The sequence below is a fragment of the Cupressus sempervirens genome, chromosome 7, assembly GCF_028749045.1.
Source record: "Cupressus sempervirens isolate cs-2001-9-10 chromosome 7, ASM2874904v1, whole genome shotgun sequence".
Classification (NCBI taxonomy): Eukaryota; Viridiplantae; Streptophyta; class Pinopsida; order Cupressales; family Cupressaceae; genus Cupressus; species Cupressus sempervirens.
Window position 1 is genome coordinate 801,115,313 of NC_143124.1, and position 23,321 is coordinate 801,138,633.

The window sequence follows — 23,321 nt, forward strand, 5'->3', positions numbered from 1 at the left end:
GATCGCCAAGGGTTTGGCACAGGTAATACAAAAACCTGGTCTATACATTGAATGTTGATCAGATTGAACCTCCATGAGTTGTCTGGCTAACTCCATTAGAATAATTTTGTCAGTGGCATACCTTGGTAAGGTATATGGTTCTCCTTTGAAGTACCCAACTCTCAAATAGGTAAAGGTTGGAAACTGGATAAAGATGCAACCATATTGATTAACCTTATCCCAGGCCTCATCAGACACCCTTTTGACAAACAATTGCTTGTCAAAAAAGCACCAGAAATGTCTAAAGAATGCATCTTGAACTCTTTAATAGCAACATTTACTATTAGTCAAAGTAATACGATCGTAGTACTCCAAAACTGGAACTTGAAGATGATCTCCTTTGGTTGAAAGTCCTGAAAAAGATCCCATAGTAGTAGCAATATTGACAAGATAGGAATTCATGTAGAATGGTGTTGAAGTCCCTACATTAAGTAGTTGCTCACAAAGCATGGTGCTGATAAGCTCTCCCCAAAAGATATGTTCTTTATTATTAATGATTTGGAAAATGAACTTGTATATCCATGGTTCAAAATCACTGGAATCCTTAAGACCACATATTCTATTGAGAAGGGTAATTAAGTCTTTGTACTTCAGCTTAAAACTAGATCTGTGAACAGTTTTAGGTCATTTTGGGAAATTGCTTCTCTTGGAATCCAACCAATACAAATTAACATATTTTGATAATTTCCCTTGTTTGCATTTCATATCTCCAAAGATGCTTCTTTTGTCAAATCCACACATTCTACACTTTGTGGTACTTTGAAAATATGTTTAATAACTTCAGGATCAAGGCTAATAATGTTATTACGATTTGCATCCTTGATCATTTTAGACTTTGCATTGAAACGCTTTCCACATCCTACAAAAAATTTTGGTTCTAGGGCAGCCATAGGAAATGTAGACACCAAATGAATATTACTCATTTTGATGTGTTTCATCTCATGATTAGCAAGAGCTTATATCCTTCACAAGAAATCAATCATATCCACATGCCCGATCTATGTATCTGACACACTATCAAGAATAGACGTGACCTGAGATGGAGTTGTGTGAGCCAACTCTTTATCATATTGGTATTTAATTTTTCCTTTCGATTTTGTAAATGATGGCATTTCTTGTGCTTGTGCTACAATATGAAAATTCCAAAATGTGAACACATCTTTAGAGGATATCGCTTCCATAAAAGCATTGATTCTTGATCAGCAACAAAGGTTTTGAGTATGGATTAGATACTTCAAGAATCTAATGTAATAGTGAGGAGACAACATGCATATGTAAAGGCTGGAATATGACTTGAGAAGATGGAATCATGAAATGGAAGTGACCTTTTATGAATATGCTTTAAGGCATGAAAGTTGAAGGCATGGGAATGTGTGCAAATGAATTTTATACTTTTAAAGAGTGAGTTTAAGTAAATAACGTGTTCTCAAAAATGTCATTACATGGAAAGTGAGTTACATGTATATGTGACATGTGATTGGGAATGAAAAGTGAGATTATATGTGAATGCAAATGGAGGGTGAGCTTACATGTAATTGCATGTAGAGAATGAGATGCAATGTGTCATGACATAAAAAGTGGAATTACATGTAATTGCTCATGAAGTGTAATTGCATATGAAAGGAATGGATGCAATGTGCCTTGGCATGCAAAGGAAAATATGGAATGAAATGAAGCACTTACATGTGATGATAAAAGATGAAGTGAAGTAAAACATACTCAAGTTCTTCGAAAAGAACTTGCTCCTTCTTCCAAATGAAGAAAAACAAAAAGGAAAACAAACACACAAAAAACATGTATCTTTGGCATTAGACTCAAACATGTCAACCAACAAGCTACTTCAACATGCAAACTCAAATTTGGAATATGGGAAAAAACCTAAAGTATGAAACAAGGCTTTTCATCATTTTTAAAGGGAAAATGCACTTTTCATGGTATCTATATCAACAAGTGTGCAACATCAAGCTAAAACATGCATCAAAATAGCAAGATAAGCATGAATTAATTACCAAAATGGAAAATGTCCACTTACTTGAAGATTAATATGCCAAGAATGAAGGGAAAGAAGTTCTAACTTTGAAAAATTCTTAAACAAACTTGGACCTCTTCAACCTTGCAATGATGAATTCGAAACGAGCATTCATTGAGGATTTTATGGACAAGAATGCCCAAAACCTAACCTACAATCCCTCAAAACTCTAGCATTTTTAATAAATGCAAGCTTACGAGATGTTTTCCATCAAAAATGGGTTTCCAATCTACTCCAAAGTAAACCATTTTTGTAGAAAAAGGGAAAAAATGTGTTTGCCAATAGCATGATCATGTAGAGAAACTCCAAAGTGCCCCTTCCTTTGCTAAAAATGTGATCAAAATCATCCAAGAAGGGACGTTTGCCAAAAACATGGCTTCAAATCTTCATGAAATGCAAAGATTTCTTCATGGATTTGGACACCAAATGCATGAGAATGTATTCAAATGCAAAAATGACACTAGGTAGAAGATTTCCTTGACTTGGAATGAAGAAATTTAGAGATCTCAAGCAAAAATGTGTTCTTGGAGGGCAAGTGCATGAAAAATTTCCCTTCAATCTTCAAAATCGAGTTTCTTGAAGACAAATGTGTGCATTCGAGGGCAAATCGCACCTTTTGGGTGCCATTACATGTTTTAAAATTTTCAAAAATGACTCCTTAGCAAATTCGCACCTTTCAAGTGCAACTACATGTTTTAAAAACACATGAAATAGAGGCTATAAGCAAAATCACACCTTTTGGGTGCATATGCATGTTTTAAATTTTGCTCAAAAATGATCTTTAGTGCAAAATCATACCTTTTGGAGGTCACTACATGTTTGAAAACACATAAAATATGCATGTCTCACCGTTTGGGAGTTATTGCATATTTCAAAACACATGTAATGACATGTTTTATGTGTTTCCAAATGGCATTTTCGTTCAAAATCGCACCTTTTGAGTGCAATAACATATTTTGATGAAAATGTGCTTGTAGACATGTTATGCACAACTTATGTGATGAATTAAGCACGTCAATTTAATTTTTGAAGAAATATTACTCAAATGGATCATAAATAATATTTACACTATATAGTTAATATATAATATGCAAATATCATTTTAAAAATAATATTTACTAGGATGTTTTGATTTAAAACTCAAAAATTAAATCAAACTATATAGTTAATAGATTCACTTAAGTGAAAAATTAAAAAGCAACTCAACTTTAAAAAATATAACATAAAGTGCACTAGAGTTACCTTAAGTGAAAAACTGAAATGATAAAGTAACTTAAAAACATAATATAAAATGTGTTTATGTTATATCTTTCAAAAAGTGAATGTCAACTTCAAAATATCACATGATATTTCTAATTTGTGCAGTTGCACCTAAAAGGTCCACTTATTGGGCACTAAAATGGTTATATCTTTTGATTGCCAACTTCAATTAAGCCCTAAGATATACCAAATCGAAAGGAAAATTGAAAGCAATAACTTGAGCAAAACCAAAGGACAAAAACCAACAAACACTCAAAAATGAGGAGAAAAATGTTGAAAGTTTCAAAAATCAAGCATAGGCTCAACAAACAAAAAAATTAAAAAGGCTTGTCAAAAGCCTTCAATAAAAGGATTCACTATATCAATTGGAATTGGCTAATTGATCAATACTAACCAATTAAATAATGAACTAAACTCAAAGAAATGTGAAAGTAAGTTGAAAAAGTTCTATACTAATATTTGCATTTTGTGGTGACAAAATGCAGAACAACAATAATAAAGTGTTTCTTGCAACTATATCTAGCATACTTTTGATTAGTTGTATTTGTTGGAGGCTTGGTCATCTCGACTGAGGATACCTACCTTATACTATGTCAGAATTGTATCAGAGCCTATTGCTGATATGGTCGCTTGATCTAGAGGTTTGATCGTGTTGGTGACTTGTCAGATTTTTAGTGGATTTGATAGTTGATGATCTGATCTTGGTTAAGCTTGGAGAGCTTGTGAATACTTGAAATCCATGGTGGCAGATTGAAGTTTTGGCTCATAATTGCAAATGACTTGTTCAAGTTTTATGTGGAATCCTGTAACAGACCTATTGATCCTTGTGGTGTGATGGGACTCAAAATTGCCCTCTCGATTTGAGTACCACTCCAAGCTTTTGAGTCCTTAAAGCACTTTTAATGCATTTATACCTACTTGTCCTTTTGAGGCTTAATAGGTGTTTAATGTTTCTAACACCTCGCATTCAGCATATGCATGCATCTTGTGAAGATAAATTGTCATTCTGAGTCAATTCACGAAATTTTGTTTTGAGCAATGTTCAAATCTATATTTTTGCCTACGTGTCAAACAACCATAGGAAGCCTAGTTTGCATGTGAATATCTTGCGCCCAATAATGTTTCATGACTCACCATTTTGGGAGTGTTTAGTATGCATATCAAAGAGCCTATGTTTCAGATTTCAAATCATTTTGATATGTTTTGACTAATTTTTGAGTCCCTCGAAGTTGGTTGTTTATTGTTGTCATGCTAATATAAATTGTTCAGAATTCTGGGAGGCCCTATTTGACCAGTTGTAACTTTGACCTACTTGACCAAAATTAGAAAATTCCTTTTGCATTGCATTCTAGAGGTCAGAGACCTATTATGTTTCTGATTTGAGCTTATGATGAATCCGTTTGACTAGTTTTCAAACGTGATTCTATATGCAATTTGTAAAGTTTTACTAGTGTCAAGAAGTGCAGATTGATCAATACCCCTGTTCAGGATGTCATAACTCTAAGTCTGTGATAAGTGAGATCAAATGGATTGTACCGTTGTGTTCTACTCTAAAAATTCTTTAAGTGTGTCAGTTTACAAGTCTTGACGAATCCATCTACACACTTTCCCAGGTCCATTCCATTTGTGAAAATCATTTTTTTGCCACTGCTCCCAGTTCTGCAAATCCAAGTAGCCCAATTTGATCGCTCACCAAATGTGCCCAGTTTTTTGTCATGAGCCCAAATCCCAGAGTTATACTCTACTCGTGACGATGAACCCATTCCCCAGTTTTTGCACCCTCAAGTGTCAGTTTGATCTATTTTCGAAGCCAAAATCGAATGCGATTTATGATTTTTTGACATGTTTTCTTGCAGGCAGTTCTGAGAGAGCAACTTTGATAGTCAATATCTTTTGACCCCAAATTCATCATGAGTTGAGATCTGATAGGGTAAGAGATTGTTGAACAAAGAATCAACATGTCAAATCATAGAGCTCAGTCAGGTGTTTTGGTTAGTTTTTAAGGCTAGTCAAAGGACCTCTTGACAGGAAAATCACATTTTGCATGAAATTGGTAAATTGAGTTTTAATTGATCAATTGATGACAGTTTCAATCTAGTTTGAATCCAATCATTTCAGAGGGTATATTTAGTGGATTCGACAGGTCAAGTGTTTCAATTTGAAAAAAAAAATAGTTGGTCCCACTTTGGGGCTCGACTGAATTGCTATCAGATTGCTAAGCCACGATATGAATTTTAGAGACTATGATTCATAAACATTTTCAATTGGAAAATAATTGGGACAGGCTAGATGTTTGTGTCCGTGTAGGGCACATAAATACATGCATGGCACTCTTTTGCAATGCTCTCACAGATGCCATCATTGCCTTTGATTATAAGTTTTCATTATGGGGATTGCCTGGAGGAAGTGTTGAGTGAACAAAGAAAAACATGAAGTTTATCTTAGAAGTGCAAATAAACTTTAGAAGCCATGTTTCCAAATAGAGGAATCTATGTCTTGCATTGGTTCCATATGAAATAATTGCCTACGCCTCAATAGCCACCAGGTTGGGCTTAAGAACATCCAAGAGACACACCTTCTGTGGTAGATGTATGTGCCTATGAGACTGTTATCTTTATAAACTCTCTTATCTAATCATGTGTAACATTCATGTATACTCTCTTATTGGAAGCCACTATAGATTATAAGATATCATGGTCAATGCTCCCTCGGGCTGGCATTGCTTGAAAATATCACTAGCTCCATAAATCGTAGTTGTCTCTCTTTACTTACCAAAGAATTGTCATGCCTTGTTAAAAAAAAGGACAAGGAATGTGTTGAAGGAGATTAATCATGTAGGAGGACTCTCACGGGGTAGACCTTGAGTTCGCCAAATGGCACAGTCTCAAGTACTCATTGCTGACTTTTTTTTAAATGAATAAAAAGGCCTATAAACCAAGGAGCTCGTTGTTTGCCCCTTTTTGTTTTCTCGTAAATTTTCCATTAATTGGAAAGGTTGATTGCTATTAGAGAAGACTCAACTAGAAGGCAAATGATTTGTGCTTGGTGTAGGGCTAGTAGTGGAGAAAGTAGAAGCTTTACAAAATTGCAAAAGAACGAAGGCATGGCCAGCACAATTCATGATTGATGTTGTATTTGGGGCAACCACCACTACAAGTATATGAAATGACTTACAGATGGTGGAACGTATGGTCCATCAACACATAGACATCTTCAGAAATATATGAGACTCTACAATTAATGGCAAATTTTAATGTTCAGTTCTGCATGGTAGAGGAGGATTTCCACCAGATCAATTTGTTAGGTTGCAACAGTTAGAACATAAGGAGCATAAGGAAAGATTGGTTTATGTGGACCAGTATCACCATTATTAGGAAGTTGGAGTGCCCATCAATTTTGCATGATTTGTACCATATCTCCAGCTGTTGGGCATGTAGAACAGGGAGGTTTTCTTCTTTCATGCAAAAAGGGGAATGTGTATTTGTTTAAGTTTGCGGATTGAAGGGATCGCCCAGCATTGCCTCTCCATCGAAACTACTGTGCACGACTTTTTCTCATTAGATGGGGTGTGACAAACATTTCTCAAACAAGGTAGGACGTAGCTCGATTTTGTGACTGGCCTCAAAGTGATATGGCAAATAAAGGACATGTGTGAGTCGGAGAAGGGAGAAGAAACTCTGACTATTGGGGACACCTTTTTCAAATCCATTTACGAACAATGTAAAGGGTGGTGGCTAATGCGGATGGGCATGGGTAACCCGCAGCAAGATTTAAAACAAAAACCATGGAGAACTTCATTATAATTGTAGACTCGACATTGAGAAATGGAAAAAAAGACTTAAGTCTTTAATCCCACATTAGGCATACGAGGAAAATTTTAGTTGTTTAAATACCAAGCCACTCAACAGACATTGTTCCTTAAAGACACGCCTCTCTTAAGGCAAGGCTCATGCGTAGGGGCCCCACCTTGGACAACAACCAGCTGAGGGCGCGAAGACCAAAATTTTGACCGAGACCATAGGCAAAGAGAAAGGAAGTGATGACGTCAACAGGCTACCATGTGGCACGAAATTGCATGTTCACCTTGGTAACCGCGTGGTTAGCAAAATTAGCCCCAACGGTGCAAAAATGAGAGATATGACCACGGTTGCAACTTCGCGGTTGCAATTTCGCAAAGGTAAAATGTTAAGTTGAAAGCAAGCCCCCGATGGTGCGAATAATATATTTCACAGTTTCACCTAGCTTTGGCCGAGAAACTCTGAAGTAAGGTTAAGCGCCCAGTCGCCAAGGTTAAGGTGGAACCCGGGGTTAAGCCCGCGAAGCCATGCTAAGGCAACATGTGGCAAGCAATGCTAATGGAGCAAATATGAGGTGGCAAGAGCCGACCAATAGGAGGCCGCCATGTGGCACCCAGGTAGTCAACCAAGGGTTGACCTAGATTGAAAAAAGGGGCTAAAAAAATGAAAATGGGAAAATTAATATTTTATTAATTTTATTTCCAAGATTTGAATGGACAGGCCATAAATTGAAAAATTTAAGTGTTTTAAAGATTTTTCTATAGTTTAGACTATAGAAAATTTTAAGTTTTTCATTTAAATGCTTTGAACTTGAAATGGGGGCTTGATTTTCAAACGCATGGCAAAGGGGTGATTTTGATCAAAAATATGCAATGCAATATACCGTCAGAACCGAGAGAAGATGAACTTTCTGAATATGGGATCAGACTTTGCACAAGAATTCTCTGGTACAGACTGTAAGCGGTTTTGTGTTTTTCAGGGCGTTCTCAGCAGAATGAGTAGAATTCATCATTGAGCATCAAAATCAGTTGGAAGGCAGATATGAAAGTTTGTTGAAGCCAAAATTTGGGAAAATGATTCTAAAAGCTTTCTCTTGCCTCTAAAAGTCATTTAATGGGTGTTTTTGCCCTTGCTTTGATCTTAGATCTGGCATTAAAATCAGTTACGCTTTTCAATCATTCTGAAGATATTTTCAAAGCATTTTTCAAGCAACAATGAAAAGATCTAATGTGCAGTTACAGAGAGAGAGAGAGAGAGAGAGAGAGAGAGAGAATAGAGAGATGTTCTGCATCTACAAATGGAGGTTTTCCAAGTGGACAAATGGCAGCATCTAATCTGATCCGGGATTTCTTCCTTTCTACTTAGTCTCTTCTTTTCTCTTTCTCAAGGGTTGGCAGTTTTCACTATGAGATTAAGTTGGTTGGTTGGTTGGTTCCAATTTGTCTCTGAGACCACATTGTTCGATCCAGAGCTATGATTCCACCACATCCATACAACATTTCTCTTGTAATAAAAAACAAGTAATGAGAATACAAATAATTCTGATCTGTCAGACAGTTTTATGATTCGATTTCATGCATCTTATTGTATTTGTTTCAAAGAAATAAATAAAGTGCAACAAGTTAATCTTCTATTTGAATTTTGTCTCATGTTCATGCTATTTGTGATCTTCTATGATATATGTACAAGGTGCACATTGTCCATTTGCAATTTGTTTTAGATTGTATATATTGATATGTTTTGCTTATGATTCAAGGAGTCGTGTAAATGCTTGGTTTATCATCATAGGGTTGCGGACCTCATGAAGGGATAGGTCGAGTATGAGATTCAAAAAGATGTAGATGTCAAATTCACAAGGTGAATGGATAGATCAGAAAGTCCTAATATATGGGATATGTTAATGACTTTCAGAGATGTGTGTTAAGGGTTTGTGGGATTGCCCAATAGATAAGGCACTGATCAACTACAATATTAGAGTGTTATGTTATTCATATCATTGGTTATGTTGAAAATCAACATCATTAATCAAATATATTTTCCCTTTAATGTTGAAGGAATTGAAAAGTATTGCCCTCACTTGGCTTATCAAGTTCTTAGGTCATGTTATTAGCTATTTCATGCCTAGGATCTTTGCATAATTGTTAGAAGATTAAGGGATTCAAGTGTATGTTTTAGCACTGGTACCATATAAGTGAATCTAAGGTACACCCGCCTAGGTTTTGCAGAGCCTGAAGTGGAAGAAGGGTCTAGCCTTATAGTTGGCCGGGTGTCTGAAAGGGTATGTTGTAAATGGGAAGTCGCTGCCCCTAGATGTATCTTGTTATCATTGGGATAATTTGAAACCGTGACTTTTCAAAACACCAACATGGTGTATAGATCACTGAAGTTTGAGGCAATTGTACCTTGTTGTAGCCAGCTAAGTCACAAGGTTCAAAATCAAATTTGAGTTCGGCAAGTATAAAATTCAAATGAAGTTCGAGAAGAGTAAAATTTGGAAAACAAAATTGAAATAAATTTTCCTTCTATAATTTTAATTATTTTTAAATACATGCAATATATCCTATAAATTATCAAAATAGTTAAAATTGTAGATAGATTTGACAACTTTATAAGCACAATGACACATTTATAAAGTATAAAACACAAGAGACATGTGAAACCACAATAGCAAAGATTTGTTTTATTCACAAAGTTACAATCAAAAGTCAAGATTGCATAACTTCAAAAAAGCTCTAAGTCATCAAGAGCACTTGGCTCAGATGGTGTAACATCAGCATCAGCAACACTACCCAATTCCTCATCCAAAAAAAGTCAGGTTCATCTGCATTTGGTACTGCTATGTCTTCTAAAGCTTATTTTTGTAAGATGACTCATTTGCTGATTTGTTCATGAGCAATTTTAAATTGCTACGAACACAAACAAGATCTCCCAACTTTCAAGACAACAATTTGTTCCTCTTTTTGGAATGGATGTGGTCAAAGCAACTCCAATTTCTCTCATAAGATGAACTTGCTCCTTGTCTCAATATTCAAATAGCAAATCGCTGAAATTTAGGAGTTTTTTCTCCATAGCTCATCTACCATCTATGACCAGGTACTTCATCTCATGTCATATCATATTTGGTTGCTCTTATTCAAAGCATCCCTTCTACTTTCCTACATTTCCTACATTTTTCTCTAATAAGAGATGCAATTGATGGATCTAGTTCAAACCGACTAATGACTTTATTAAACCTTGCCATAATTTCAACATCACCTTGTCTATCAATGTGAAATAGTTTAGGCTCCAAATAGCAAGTTGTTGCATGTAAAGGAGCGTGCATCATTCTCCATTTGGAATCAACAATCTCCCATATCTCTATGCACTCTACTTCCACATTGTTCAGTGCTTTATGAATAGATCCCTTGCAATGATCCATGCTTTCATAAAGCATTCCAAGACAAGGAGTGTCACCATCAACCATACAGAGCACATTAACAATTGGTTCACATATATTTAAGACCTTTGCCCCACTTTCCCAAAAGCTGCTATTTAAAATGATTCACTCTATGATATTTCCCTTAGCACTTTTCGAGTGTAGAATTTTCCCACTCATTGGAACAAATTACAAATCTCAAATTTGTTTTCTCTCCAACCACTCTTTTCAAAGTGATATAAAATGAAGCAAATCTTGTATCATAAGGTCTCAACAACTCCCTAAATGCATGTTGCTTGTAAAGACTCAATTTGAGATGATGGTTTCATATGAAATTCGCAATGCTCTTCCTCTATGAATTGCTTCATGTATCCAAGGGAATTTGCCAAGTCATGAAGCAACAAATCAAAACAATGAGTTGCACATAGGCTCCAATAAATTTGCGGGTACTTCTCTACAATTAGCTTCCCAACTCCCACACAATTTGTTGCACTATCAATAACTAATTGAACCACATTTGCAACCCCTAATTCAAGAATTGCTTCCTCTAATATCTAAAATATATATTCAGAAATGTTTTTTCCATTAATAGTGCAACCTTCAAGAATACAAACCCTTCAAGACAAGCCACCAAAACATCGATTAATGACCTTTGACATATATCTGACCATCCATAACTCAATATAGTGCAACCTGTTGCCTTCCAAGAGGCTTTGGCCACAACTAATTTCTCAGTCACTCTATCATTTGACCTCTCCAAGAGAGTTGTTCTAAAAGCCTCAGAAGAGGGAGGTATGTACCCTTTGCCAAACTTTTCAGCCTTTTGAAATGCAGCATGAAAAAGTGGGTTTTTACCTACATTGAATGGAATCACACTTGTATAGAATAAATCAGCTAGTAAATCATCCACTTGTTATTTCTCACATGGTTTATGAAAGTTGGTCAATGTTCCACTCTCTTTTGATGCCTTTACAACCTAAGGTAGACATGAAGATGAAGTCATCGTAGATGTGAATCTAGAGACATGATCTTCAATTATTTGTTTCTCATGTGCCTTCTTCATCTTTTCAGCAATAGAAGATGAATGCTCTTTCTCTAAAATAGATCTAATCTCTTGGGTCACACCTGGACATGCAATAACACCTCTACCTTTACCACCCGTAGTACCAAGCAAGTGATCCATGACCTTTGTTAAAATTTCAGTAATAACTTTTGGACACAAGTTACAATGAGCTTTATTAACACCATTATGAGTCATATGTTTCCATTCCTTTGAAGTTGATTTTTTTGGAGCCATATACAATCTGTAGAATTAAAATCAATATAGTATATTATATCTATAACATTAATTAAACATTGTTTAAATGAGAAAATATTAATTAAATTAAAATTTTGAAACAAAATAATTGAATAAATTAAAACTTAATTTAAATATATTAATGTAAAATAAACCAATGTAATATTACATATTAATATTAAATTTAAATTAAACAAGTTAAAGTTCAACATTTCACACTTTTATAATTAATTACTTGAAATATACATTTATAAAACATAATAAAATATAATTTTTATTTGTTTATTAAATTCTAATAAAAAATCATAAAGCAAATTTATTTTTTTAAAGATATATCGAATTAAATATAAACTCTAATATGTTATAATTTAAACAACTATGATATTAAAAAATTAATAATAATATATCAATATTTCAAACTATAGATAACCATTGTATATGGAAAAATAATTATCAATTATCATTACAAACTACCAATTACGTCTTAGAGACAAATTACATTAATAAAAACATTATGCCAAAAAACATACACCAAATTCCAAATAGGGAAACACCTTATAAATTAAAAAACCATAAAAAATTAAATTTACATTTTATGCCAAAAAACATATACCAAATTCCCCAAAAACCTTATAATGAACATTGAAAGCCATTGAAAATAAAAATTACATTTTATATGTGACTTTATCGGAGGCCCCACGATGGATGATGGACAATGCAGGAAACGATGACGGCACTGCAGACAAACAATGCACATGTAGATACCAGATGACACTCCTTACGCAGACAACAAAAAGATGAAGCCTAAAGGATCTCCCGATAAACTACAATACATGAGATTTTTCTCTGCCTCTGCTACGGCTGCATATGATTTTGGAAACTAAAGGGCCCAATAACTGTATTATACAGAGTAAAATTGATTCAGAAACAACCTAAATATAAACAAAAAAAGAAAAAATTAGCAATTTCTAAATATTGATGACAACAAAATAAAGCCCCAATTTTAGTAGTTGAATAACAACGATTTTAGGCAATCTTTTTATAAAAAAATAATATTCGAAAAAGTTTGAGTGTCATCCTCCAAGTGCGTTGAACCTTGTGACTTAGGTAGTCAGTATGCCACCTAGAAGAATGAACCCTAGAAGGCTAGAGAACATGTTTGAAGAATTCAAGGCTGAAATGAGGAATGAGATCCAAAATATGTTGAATGGCTTGAGAGGAAATCCTGAAGTTGAAGAATAATATGTTGAAGCTACTAAAGATCTTGAAGTCCTGAAGTAGAGATCTTTGCAAAAAAAGAAAGATTGTTGAAAGCTATGGCACAAATTGGTAAGACTCATAGAATGGAAGTTTCAAGTTATTCTGGTTTTTAGATCCTGAGGAATTGATAGAATGGGGTAAATGAAGTTGAGGATTATTTTGAGCTTGAAAATATTGTAGATCTATAGAGAGTTAGGCTAGCAAAAACTAAGTTGAAAGGTCATGCTACCTTATGGCAGAACGATTTACGGAAGGATAGAGATTATAATGATGAACCTAAGATTACAAGATGGAAACCCATGATTTCTAGATTGAACGCTAAATTCATTCTTGAAGATTATGAACTTTAATTGTTTAAAAAATTGCAGAACTTGAATTACGAACTTGAATTGTTTTAGAAATTGCAGAACCTAAAGCAAAAATATATGTCTATTAAGGCTTATACTAAGGAATTTTACAAAATACAAATCAGATCTAGACACCATGTATCTTCTATGGAGAAAGTTGCAGGGTATGTTAATGGTTTGCAATTCAATGTACAGGATGAATTGAGTATGTCGAAACTTAGTTCAGTTGAAGGTGCTTATTGGTATGCATTGAAAGTTAAAGAAAAGTAGAGACAAAAACAAGGTAAGCAAGTTACTAAAGTTGATATGGGTAAGTAACTTGTTTTTGAAAAGAAGTTTGTTTTCAGAGATACTTGTTTTAAATGTGGTGAGGATGGATACTGAGCTTTTGAATGTCCTAATGTGAAAGTTGACAAATAGAACTTGGTAGTACAAGAAGAACAGAAAATGGAATCTTCTGATGTTGATTTGACTTCACCAAAAGTTGGATAATCTATTTTGATGAGGAGAATCAGGTTGGCTAAGCATGAATTTTAACCAGTACAAAGAAGGAACTTATTCCAAACTATTTGTAAGTCTAGAGGTAAATGTTGTAAAGGTATTATCAGTCCAAAGGTATTACTGATAATCTCATTTCTAAAGAAATGGTTAGGAAACTTGGTTTGCAAAGATTGAACCATCCTACTCCTTATGATATCAATTGGTTTCAAGATGATCATTGGGTGCAAGTTAGAGAACAAAGTCATGTTAGTTTCAGTATTGGACCTTTTAAGGAAGAAGTTTTATGTGATGTAGTAGACATTAGTGCTTGTCATGTTTTACTTGGAAGATCTTGGCAATTTGATAGAGGAGCGACGCATGACTGCAGAAAGAATATTGTTACAGTTGAAAAGAATGGTAAGAGATTTGTTTTGATTCCTTTAAAGGAGGAAGAAGTTGTCAAAGCAAAAAACTTGAGTGTTTTTAGGACTTTCAGTTTGAAGACAGTAGAACTTGTGGTTAAGGTTCCTAGACAGTCTGACTTGAAGTTATTTGATCTTGTAGTTAAGAGTAAAGGAAAAAGAAAGAAAATTCCTAATTAGATGAAGGCATGCAATAGGTATGATTCATTTGATTCTGGTAGTTGCAGTAGCAGCAGTAGATCTTTTTTTGTCATACAATTGGTTGCAGCATCCTTGGGCTATTAGCAATCTTGCATCACCCAAAAATGTATTTGTTGTTTTTGTTTTAAAGTTATTTGTCTAATAGTTTGAATTGGAAAACACTTGTTTGTTATTTTCAGATTCTGTGGGCTTAGCTTTATATTGTGGACTTATCATGGTTCATTACCCTAAGTGAACATAATTCTATGAGACCTCTGGCAAAAGTTATGCTTTGTCTTCTCGAGTGTTGATTTTCTATGTTGCTCTTCATGTAATGCCTGGTATTTAATTTGGCGCGGTTTTATATTTAAGAGTTAGTTTACATGCTCTTGGATCTAGATAGTTGGTTAATGTGTGGACCTTTACCTTAGGCCATATAATGTTATCTGTTGTATTATGTATTTTGCCATTAATTCATTGAGGGTCTATCCTATAATGTAATACATGTTTCCTATTATTGGAGATTTTGAACTCAAGCCAACTTGTGTGTCTTGAAGGCTATTTATGTAATGTCCTTGTGTCTTAGGAAGCATCATTCAAGAGTTTTGAAGTAATATCACTCAAGAAAATACTTAGAGGAAGCTTGGATAGCGAACTTTCGTCTGTAATCAGAAATGTACATTGGTCGTAACTAGGAAGGCCTTAGAGCCTACCATATAATATATTTTATCATGCAAGTTGTCTTATAAATCAGTGGAATGTATGTGGAACATTGATGTAATTGAAAATCAATTGATAATGAAGTGTTTCTTGCAATTATATCTTGTGTAGTTTTGTTGTTTTGTATTTGTTGGGGGTTTGGTCATCTTCTTTGGGGGCACACCTGCCTTGTACTATGTCAAAATGCCTCATGGATTCATCAACATCGTGCAAATATGAGAAATCCATGTTATTCTTGCAGAAATATTCAGGCTGATAAACAAAAATGGCATTTATATAGCAGTCCTCTTCAACAAGAACTTGAGGTTGAATGCAAGGAATAGAAGGGAAAAAATTATGCCTTCAAAACATCAATGTTATTATATTGTTGAACATAAGTCCTCTATTAAAGACCCCACTTTAATTAAAAAAATTAAGTTTCACCAAAAGCTTTGAAACCCAAACATTAGGGAATAGATATTAATGCAAACTCACCTTCAAGTGTACCGTATTAATCTAGTCCTTGTCCCAGTGCAACAAAAACCTATTTTATTGTATTGAACACATTAAGAAACTGATAGAGCATGCTTTCTATTTGAAGCAAAGAAGAGTAAATGTACTAACACTCAAACTAAGCCAACCCAAGCACCCACTCTTGTATTTGAATAGTATAGGAACTAAAATTCTAATAAACACTTCTGAGGTCCTGCACACACACGTCTCACCTACATGCAAAGGAAATAAAAACTAAATGCTAGTTGTGTTTATGACAATGCTAATCAAATTGAAACATAAACATTGTTTTTCCCACTCAAGCCTCTAGATCCATGCATTGCCATATCGGTAATGGTGAAGGACTTTCTAGTCATTTGTGGTTCTAATGAGACGTCAGTAGAACAATTTATACATAAACTACTTCTACACCACCATATAGCTGACTACAAGAGATCTAGCTTAATGTGCCTTCTCTTGTATTGCTACTCATTAGGTTTGCCTGACATTCTTCTCTCACCATAGGCCTCCGGAGCCATGCATTATCATATCTATAATGGTGGAGGACTTCTAGCCATCTACAGTTCCAATGAGATGCTAGCAAAACAATTTATACCTAAACTACATCTACACCACTTTGTAGCTCAATGCAAGAGATCTAGCTTGATGTGTCTTCTCTTGTCTTGTTATTATTTGTAAGGTTCTCTACTCCGTCCAATCTTACTCCAATCAATTTACTAAAAATATAATTTATATGAATTTGAAGTTTTAAAAATTTGCTTCTTTCTATAGACGTATATAATGTTAAATAGAAACAAATAAAAATATGCAATTTATTGGATGCTAGAGCTCAAAATGATTCAGTATTTCAAGAAAGAGCCCTCAACAATAGTTCTCTTCTATGATAGGAACTATAAATACTTCATATAAAAATTGGAATCTCTTACATTTTAATCTAGCCTGGGAATGATAAATAACTTGGCATCATCTTCAACATAAGCATACTTAATTGTGCGATGGTCGTCAGCTACAATTTGACGTAACCAAAGATTTATATATAGTTGCTAATCAAGTTCAACTTGCGTTACCTCGAGGTGCATTTCAAAACTATATCTTTATCAAAAATTCGAAGTCTTGGGAATAGTTGAACTTGAAGGCATAATTATACCTACAAGGATCTATCATCTTTTGATCATCTGCGGATTCGCTTGAGATTTCTCTCATCTTATGAGCATGTTGATGCCTAAATCTAGATTTGCACAAATCGTTGTAAACTATCCATGTGAAAACTCTATCAATGAGAAAATTCAGTCCAAACAAGCAGCAGGACTGATGAATCTCCCCATCTTTGTAAATTTAGATATTAATCCAAGAAATTATAGCGTTGTCATTATGGAAACGAAACAGTATGTAAAAAAGTGTACCGGTTATGTAAACAACTGATACATATCTTACCTCATTAGATCTTAAAGGCAAATTAAGGTCATCAATGAATAAGCAACGCAAGAAAGCTCTGAGGTCCAGACCTTGGCGAGAAACTGCAACAGGCAAAAGTGACCGCAATCTATGAACATCTTTTGCCTTAAGAGAAGCTATTGCCTTTTGAGCGTTCACCTCGGATGCTTCAGCTTCACCCTGCACTTCCACTAGAAATTTCTTTAGATGGGTGACGCTCATAATACCATTTTCAGAATACTTTTGGAACAAGTCCCTTATTTCTCCCGGTGCCTCAGCTGGGCTTGCTCTGAACTTCCTTCTGAAACACCCACAAACTTCTTATGTATCCATCAATCTGGAATAATAATAATGGGCGCTTCTGTTTGCATTAAATTCAGTTTCTTTACAGATATACCAACTGTCCAAAACCATTCATGTACGTAGATCATCTATCACTTAAAATATAAAACATCCCAATTCTCCTAGTCGATGATTTGAAAGCAAACACTCTTCTGTTTGATTGCTGCACCTTGGGGAGGTCTTATGTGGAGTGCTCGAGTTTTGCTCGCTAAATTGTATTTAATTATTCAGCTCATTTCAGTTTCATACAATGACTTAGTGGTACATCTGTCATAAATAATCCAATTTTATATTGTCGAGTTGCTTAGTGAAGACTTTTATTTCCCGAAAATAGTTTTAAAATCATATTTAATGAAATATAGAGTGATAGAATATATCTTTTTCATATCAGTCAGAAGAACATGGTACCAGCTATCTTACATGCAGAATGTACCATTTTATTTTTTAAGAAAATACGCTAATCTTTTCTTAAATTTTTTCTTGTTTTTAATTACAAAAACATAATACAAATTATGAAGAATTGAAAATTTCAACAAAATCTATTATGTTTTCAATTTTTCCCATAACATGGAGATCATAAAGAACAAATGGTGGAATTTCAGAAAAATCTATCATTTTGGTCAAATGTGTATCTTTTGTACCATCCCAATAAAATAAGCTTCATTTAGTCATGTTTTAGTGCACTCATGTCGTGTGTGTGTGTGTGTGTGACATGGAAGTTTCAAGTTATTCTGGTTTTTTAGACACTGAGGAATTGATAGATTGGGTTAATGAACTTGAGGATTATTTTGAGCTTGAAAATATTGTAGATCCACGGAGAGTTAGGCTAGCAAAAACTAAGTTGAAAGGTCTTACTGCCTTATGGTGGAAAGAATTGCAGAAGAACATAGATTATAATGATGAACCTAAGAATACTAGATGGAAACCCGTGATTTCTAGATTGAAGGCTAAATTCATTCTTGAAGATTATGAACTTGAATTGTTTAAGAAATTACAAAACCTGAAGCAGAAATATACGTTTGTGAAGGCTTATACTGAGGAATTTTACAAAATACAAATCACATTTAGACATCGTGAATCTTCTATGGAGAAAGTTGAAGGGTATGTTAATGGTTTGAAATTCAATGTTCACGATGAATTGAGTATGTTGAAACTTAATTTAGTTGAAGATGCTTATTAGTATGCATTAAAAGCTAAAGAAAAGTCAAGAAGAAAACAAGGTAAGCAGGATACTAAAGTTGATAAGGGTAAACAACTTGTTTCTGAAAAGAAGTTTGTTTTCAGAGGTACTTGTTATAAATGTGGTGAGGATGGATAGCGAGCTTTCGAATGTCCTAATGTGAAAGTTGACAAACAGAACTTGGTAGTACAAGAAGAACAAAAAGTGGAATCTTTTGATGTTGATTTGGCTTTACCAGAAGTTGGAGAATCTCTTTTGATGAGGAGAATTGGGTTGGCTAAGCATGAAGTTCAACTAGTACAAAGAATGAACTTATCCTAAACTATTTGTAAGTCTAAAGGTAATGTTGTAAAGTTATTATAGCTCCAAAAGTAGTACTGATAATCTTGTTTCTAAAGAAATAGTTAGGAAACTTGGTTTGCAAAGATTGAACCATCCTACTCCTTATGATATCAATTGGTTTCAAGATGATCATTGGGTGCAGGTTAGAGAACAATGTCTTTTTAGTTTCAGTATTGGACCTTTTAAGGATGAAGAATTATGTGATGTAGTAGACATGAGTGCTTGTCATGTTTTACTTGGAGGATCTTGGCAATTTGATAGAGGAGTGATGCATGACTACAGAAAGAATATTGTTACAGTTGAAAAGAATGGTTAGAGATTTGTTTTGATTCCTTTAAAGGAGGAAGAAGTTGTCAAAGCAAAGAACTTGAGTGTTTTTAGGACTTTCAGTTTGAAGACAGTAGACCTTGTGGTTAAGGTTCCTAGACAGTCTAACTTGAAGTTATTTGATTTTGTAGTTAATAGTAAAGGAAAAAGAAAGAAATTCCTAATTAGATGAAGGCATGTAGTAGGTGTGATTCATTTGATCCTGGTAGTTGCAGTAGTAGCAACAAACCTAAGATTTTTGATGATACAATTGGTTGTAGCATCCTTGGGTTGTTAGCAATCTCGCATCACCCAAAAATATATTTGTTGTTTCTATTTTAAAGTTATTTGACTGATAGTTTGAATTGGAAAAAACTTGTTTGTTATTTCAAAATTTCATGGGCTTAGCTTTAAATTGTGGACGTATCATGGATCATTACCCTAAGTGAACATAATTCTATGAGACATCTGGTGAAAGTTATGCTTCATCTTCTTGGGTACTGATTTCCTATGTTGCTCTTCATGCAATGCCTAGTATTTAATTCGACACAGTTCTATATTTAAGAGTCAACTTGCGTGCTCTTTGATCTAGGTAGTTGGTTAATGTATGGACCTTTACCTTAGGCCGCATAATGTTATCTCTTGTATTATGTATTTTGTCATTAATTTACTGAGTGTCAATCCTATAATGTAATACGTGTTTCCTATTATTAGAGATTTTGAACTCAAGCTGACCTGTGTGTCTTGAAGGCTATTTATGTAATGTCCTTGTGTCTTAGGAAGCATCATTCAAGATTTTTGAAGTAGTATCACTCAAGAAGATACTTAGAGGAAGCTTGGATAGCGAACTTTCATCTATAATTAGAAATGTACATTGGTCGTAACTAGGAAGGCCTTATAGCCTAGCATATGATATATTTTATCATGTGAGTTGTCTTATGAATCAGTGGAATGTATGTGGAACATTGATGTAATTGAAGATCAGTTGATAGTAAAGTGTTTCTTGCAATTATATCTTGTGTAATTTTGTTATGTTGTATTTGTTGGGGGCTTGGTCATTAGCTTTGGGGACACACCTGCATTGTGTTGTGTCAAAAGGCCTCATGGATTTATCAACGCCATGCATATATGAGAAATCCATGTTATTCTTGGAGAAATATTCAAGCTAATAAACAGCAATGGCATTTATATAGCAATCCTCTTTGACAAGAACTTGAGGTTGAATGAAAGGAATAGAAGGGAAAAAATTATGCTTTCAAAAAATTAATGTTAATATATTGTTGAACATAAGTCCTTTATTAAAGACATCTCGTTAATTTAAAAAATCAAGTTTCACTATAAGCTTTGAAACCCAAACATTAGAGAATAGATATTAATGCAAACTCACCTATAAGTGCACCGTATTAATCTAGTACTTCTCCTAGTGTAACAAAAACCTATTTTATTGTACTAAACACATTAAGAAACTGATAAAGCATGCTTTCTATTTGAAGCAAAGAAAGGTAAATGTACTAACACTCAAGCTAAGCCAAGCCAAGCACCTACTCTTGTATTTGAATAGTATAGGAACTTAAATTCTAATAAACACTTCTAAGGTCTTGCATGCACACGTCTCACCTGCATGCAAAGAAAAATAAAACTAAATGCTAGTTGTGCCTATGACAATGCTAATCAAATTGAAACATAAACATTATTTTTCTCACTCGGGCCTCTAGATCCGTGCATTACCATATCGGTAATGGTGGAGGACTTTCTAGTCATATATAGTTCCAATGAGACGTTGGTAGAACAATTTATGCATAAACTAATTCTACAGACTACAAGATATCTAGCTTAATGTGCCTTCTCTTGTATCGCTACTTATAAGGTTTGCCTAACATTCTTGTCTCACCACAGGCCTCTAGAGTCGTGCATTATTATATTGGTAATGGTGGGGGACTTCTAGCCATCTACAGTTCCAATGAGATGCCAGCAGAACAATTTATACATGAACTACATCTACACCACTTTGTGCATCAATGCAAGAGATCTAGCTTAATGTTGGTAATGGTGGGGGACTTCTAGCCATCTACAATTCCAATGAGATGGCAGCAGAACAATTTATACCTGAACTACATCTACACCACTTTGTGCATCAATGCAAGAGATCTAGCTTAATGTGTCTTCTCTTGTCTTGTTATTATTTGTAAGGTTCTCTACTCCCTCCAATCTTACTCCAATCAATTTACTAAAAATATAATTTTTATGAATTTTAAGTTTTAAAAATTTGCTTCTTTCTATGGACGTATATAGTGTTAAATAGAAACAAATAAAAATACGCAATTTATTGGATGCTAGAGCTCAAAATTATTCAGCATTTCAAGAAAGAGCCCTCGACAATAGTTCTCTTCTATGATAGGAACTATAATACTTCATATAAAAATTGGAATCTCTTACATTTTAATCTAGCCTGGGAATGATAAATAACTTGGCATCATCTTCAACATAAGCATACTTAATTGTGCGGTGGCCATCAGCTACAATTTGACGTAACCAAAGATTTATATATAGTTCCTAATCAAGTTCAACTTGCGTTACCTCGGGGCGCATTTCAAAACTATATCTTTATCGAAAATTCGAAGTCTTGGGAATAGTTGAACTTACAGGCATAATTATACCTACAAGAATCTATCATCTTTTGATCATCTGCGGATTCACTTGAGATTGCTCTCATATTATGAGCATGTTGATGCCTAAATCTAAATTTGCACAAATCGTTGTAAACTATCCATGCGAAAACTCTGTCAATGAGAAAATTCAGTCCAAACAACAAGCAGGAAAGATGAATCTCCCCATCTTTGCAAATTTAGATATTAATCCAAGAAATTATAGCGTTGTCATTATGGAAACGAAACAGTGGGCAAAAAAGTGTACCAGTTATGTAAATAACTGATACACATCTTACCTCATTAGATCTTAAAGGCAAATTAAGGTCATCAATGAATAAGTAACGCAAGAAAGCTCCGAGGTCCAGACCTTGGCGGGAAACTGCGACAGGCAAAAGTGACCGCAATCTATGAACATCTTTTGCCTTAAGAGAAGCTATTGCCTTCCCAGCGTCCACCTCGGATGCTTCAGCTTCACCCTGCACTTCCACTAGAAATTTCTTTAGATGGGTGGCGCTCATAATACCATTTTCAGAATACTTTTGGAACAAGTCCCTTATTTCTCCTGGTGCCTCAGCTGGGCTTGCTCTGAACTTCCTTCTGAAACACCCACAAACTTCGTATGTATCCATCAATTCGAAATAATAATGTTCAAAATAATGGGCGTTTCTGTTTGCATAAAATTTAGTTTCTTTACAGATATACCAGTAACTGTCCAAAACCATTCATGTACGTAGATCATCTGTCACTTAAAATATGAAACATCCCGATTCTCCTAGTCAATGATTTGAGATCAAACTCTTCTGATTGATCGCTGCACCTTGGGGAGGCATTATGTGGAGTGCTCTCGTTTCGCTCGCTAAATTGTACTAAATTATTCGGCTCATTTCAGTTTGCTAGTGACTTGATGGTATATCTGTCATAAATAATCCATTTTTATGTTGTCGAGTTGCTTAGTGAAGACTTTTTTGTTTCACGAAAATAGTTTTAAAATCGTATACAATGAAATATAGTGTCATAGAATATCTCTTTTTCCTATCGGTTGGAACTATTTTTACAGTATTTTTTTCTTAAATTTCTTTTTTTTTTATTACAAAACATAATACAGATTATGAAGATTAAATATTGAAAATTTCAGCAAAATCTATTGTGTTCTCAATTTTTCCCATAACATACAGACAATGAAGAACAAATGATAAAATTTGAGTATTCATTATAGTCTAAAAGAAATAAGGTTCATTAAGCCATGTCGATTACTTCACTCATGTCCCATGCATACTTATGAGAATTTTTTTCCAAAAGTTATATTCACATTATAATTCAATGCTTTACTC

The 23,321-nt window shown here is 34.3% G+C and overlaps 2 protein-coding genes across 2 annotated transcripts in view; both read right to left on the reverse strand.

The window, feature by feature from the left end:
- The window catches only part of LOC149549810 (phosphoinositide phospholipase C 2-like), an 88,666-nt gene that overhangs the window by 13,918 nt on the left and 51,427 nt on the right, over positions 1-23,321 (reverse strand). The window lies entirely within an intron of this gene.
- On the reverse strand, positions 22,114-22,764 carry LOC149549811 (phosphoinositide phospholipase C 2-like). Its single transcript, XM_089793048.1, has one exon. It carries the CDS (start codon positions 22,710-22,712, stop codon positions 22,188-22,190), a length of 525 nt encoding a protein of 174 aa, XP_089649174.1. The 5' UTR covers positions 22,713-22,764; the 3' UTR covers positions 22,114-22,187.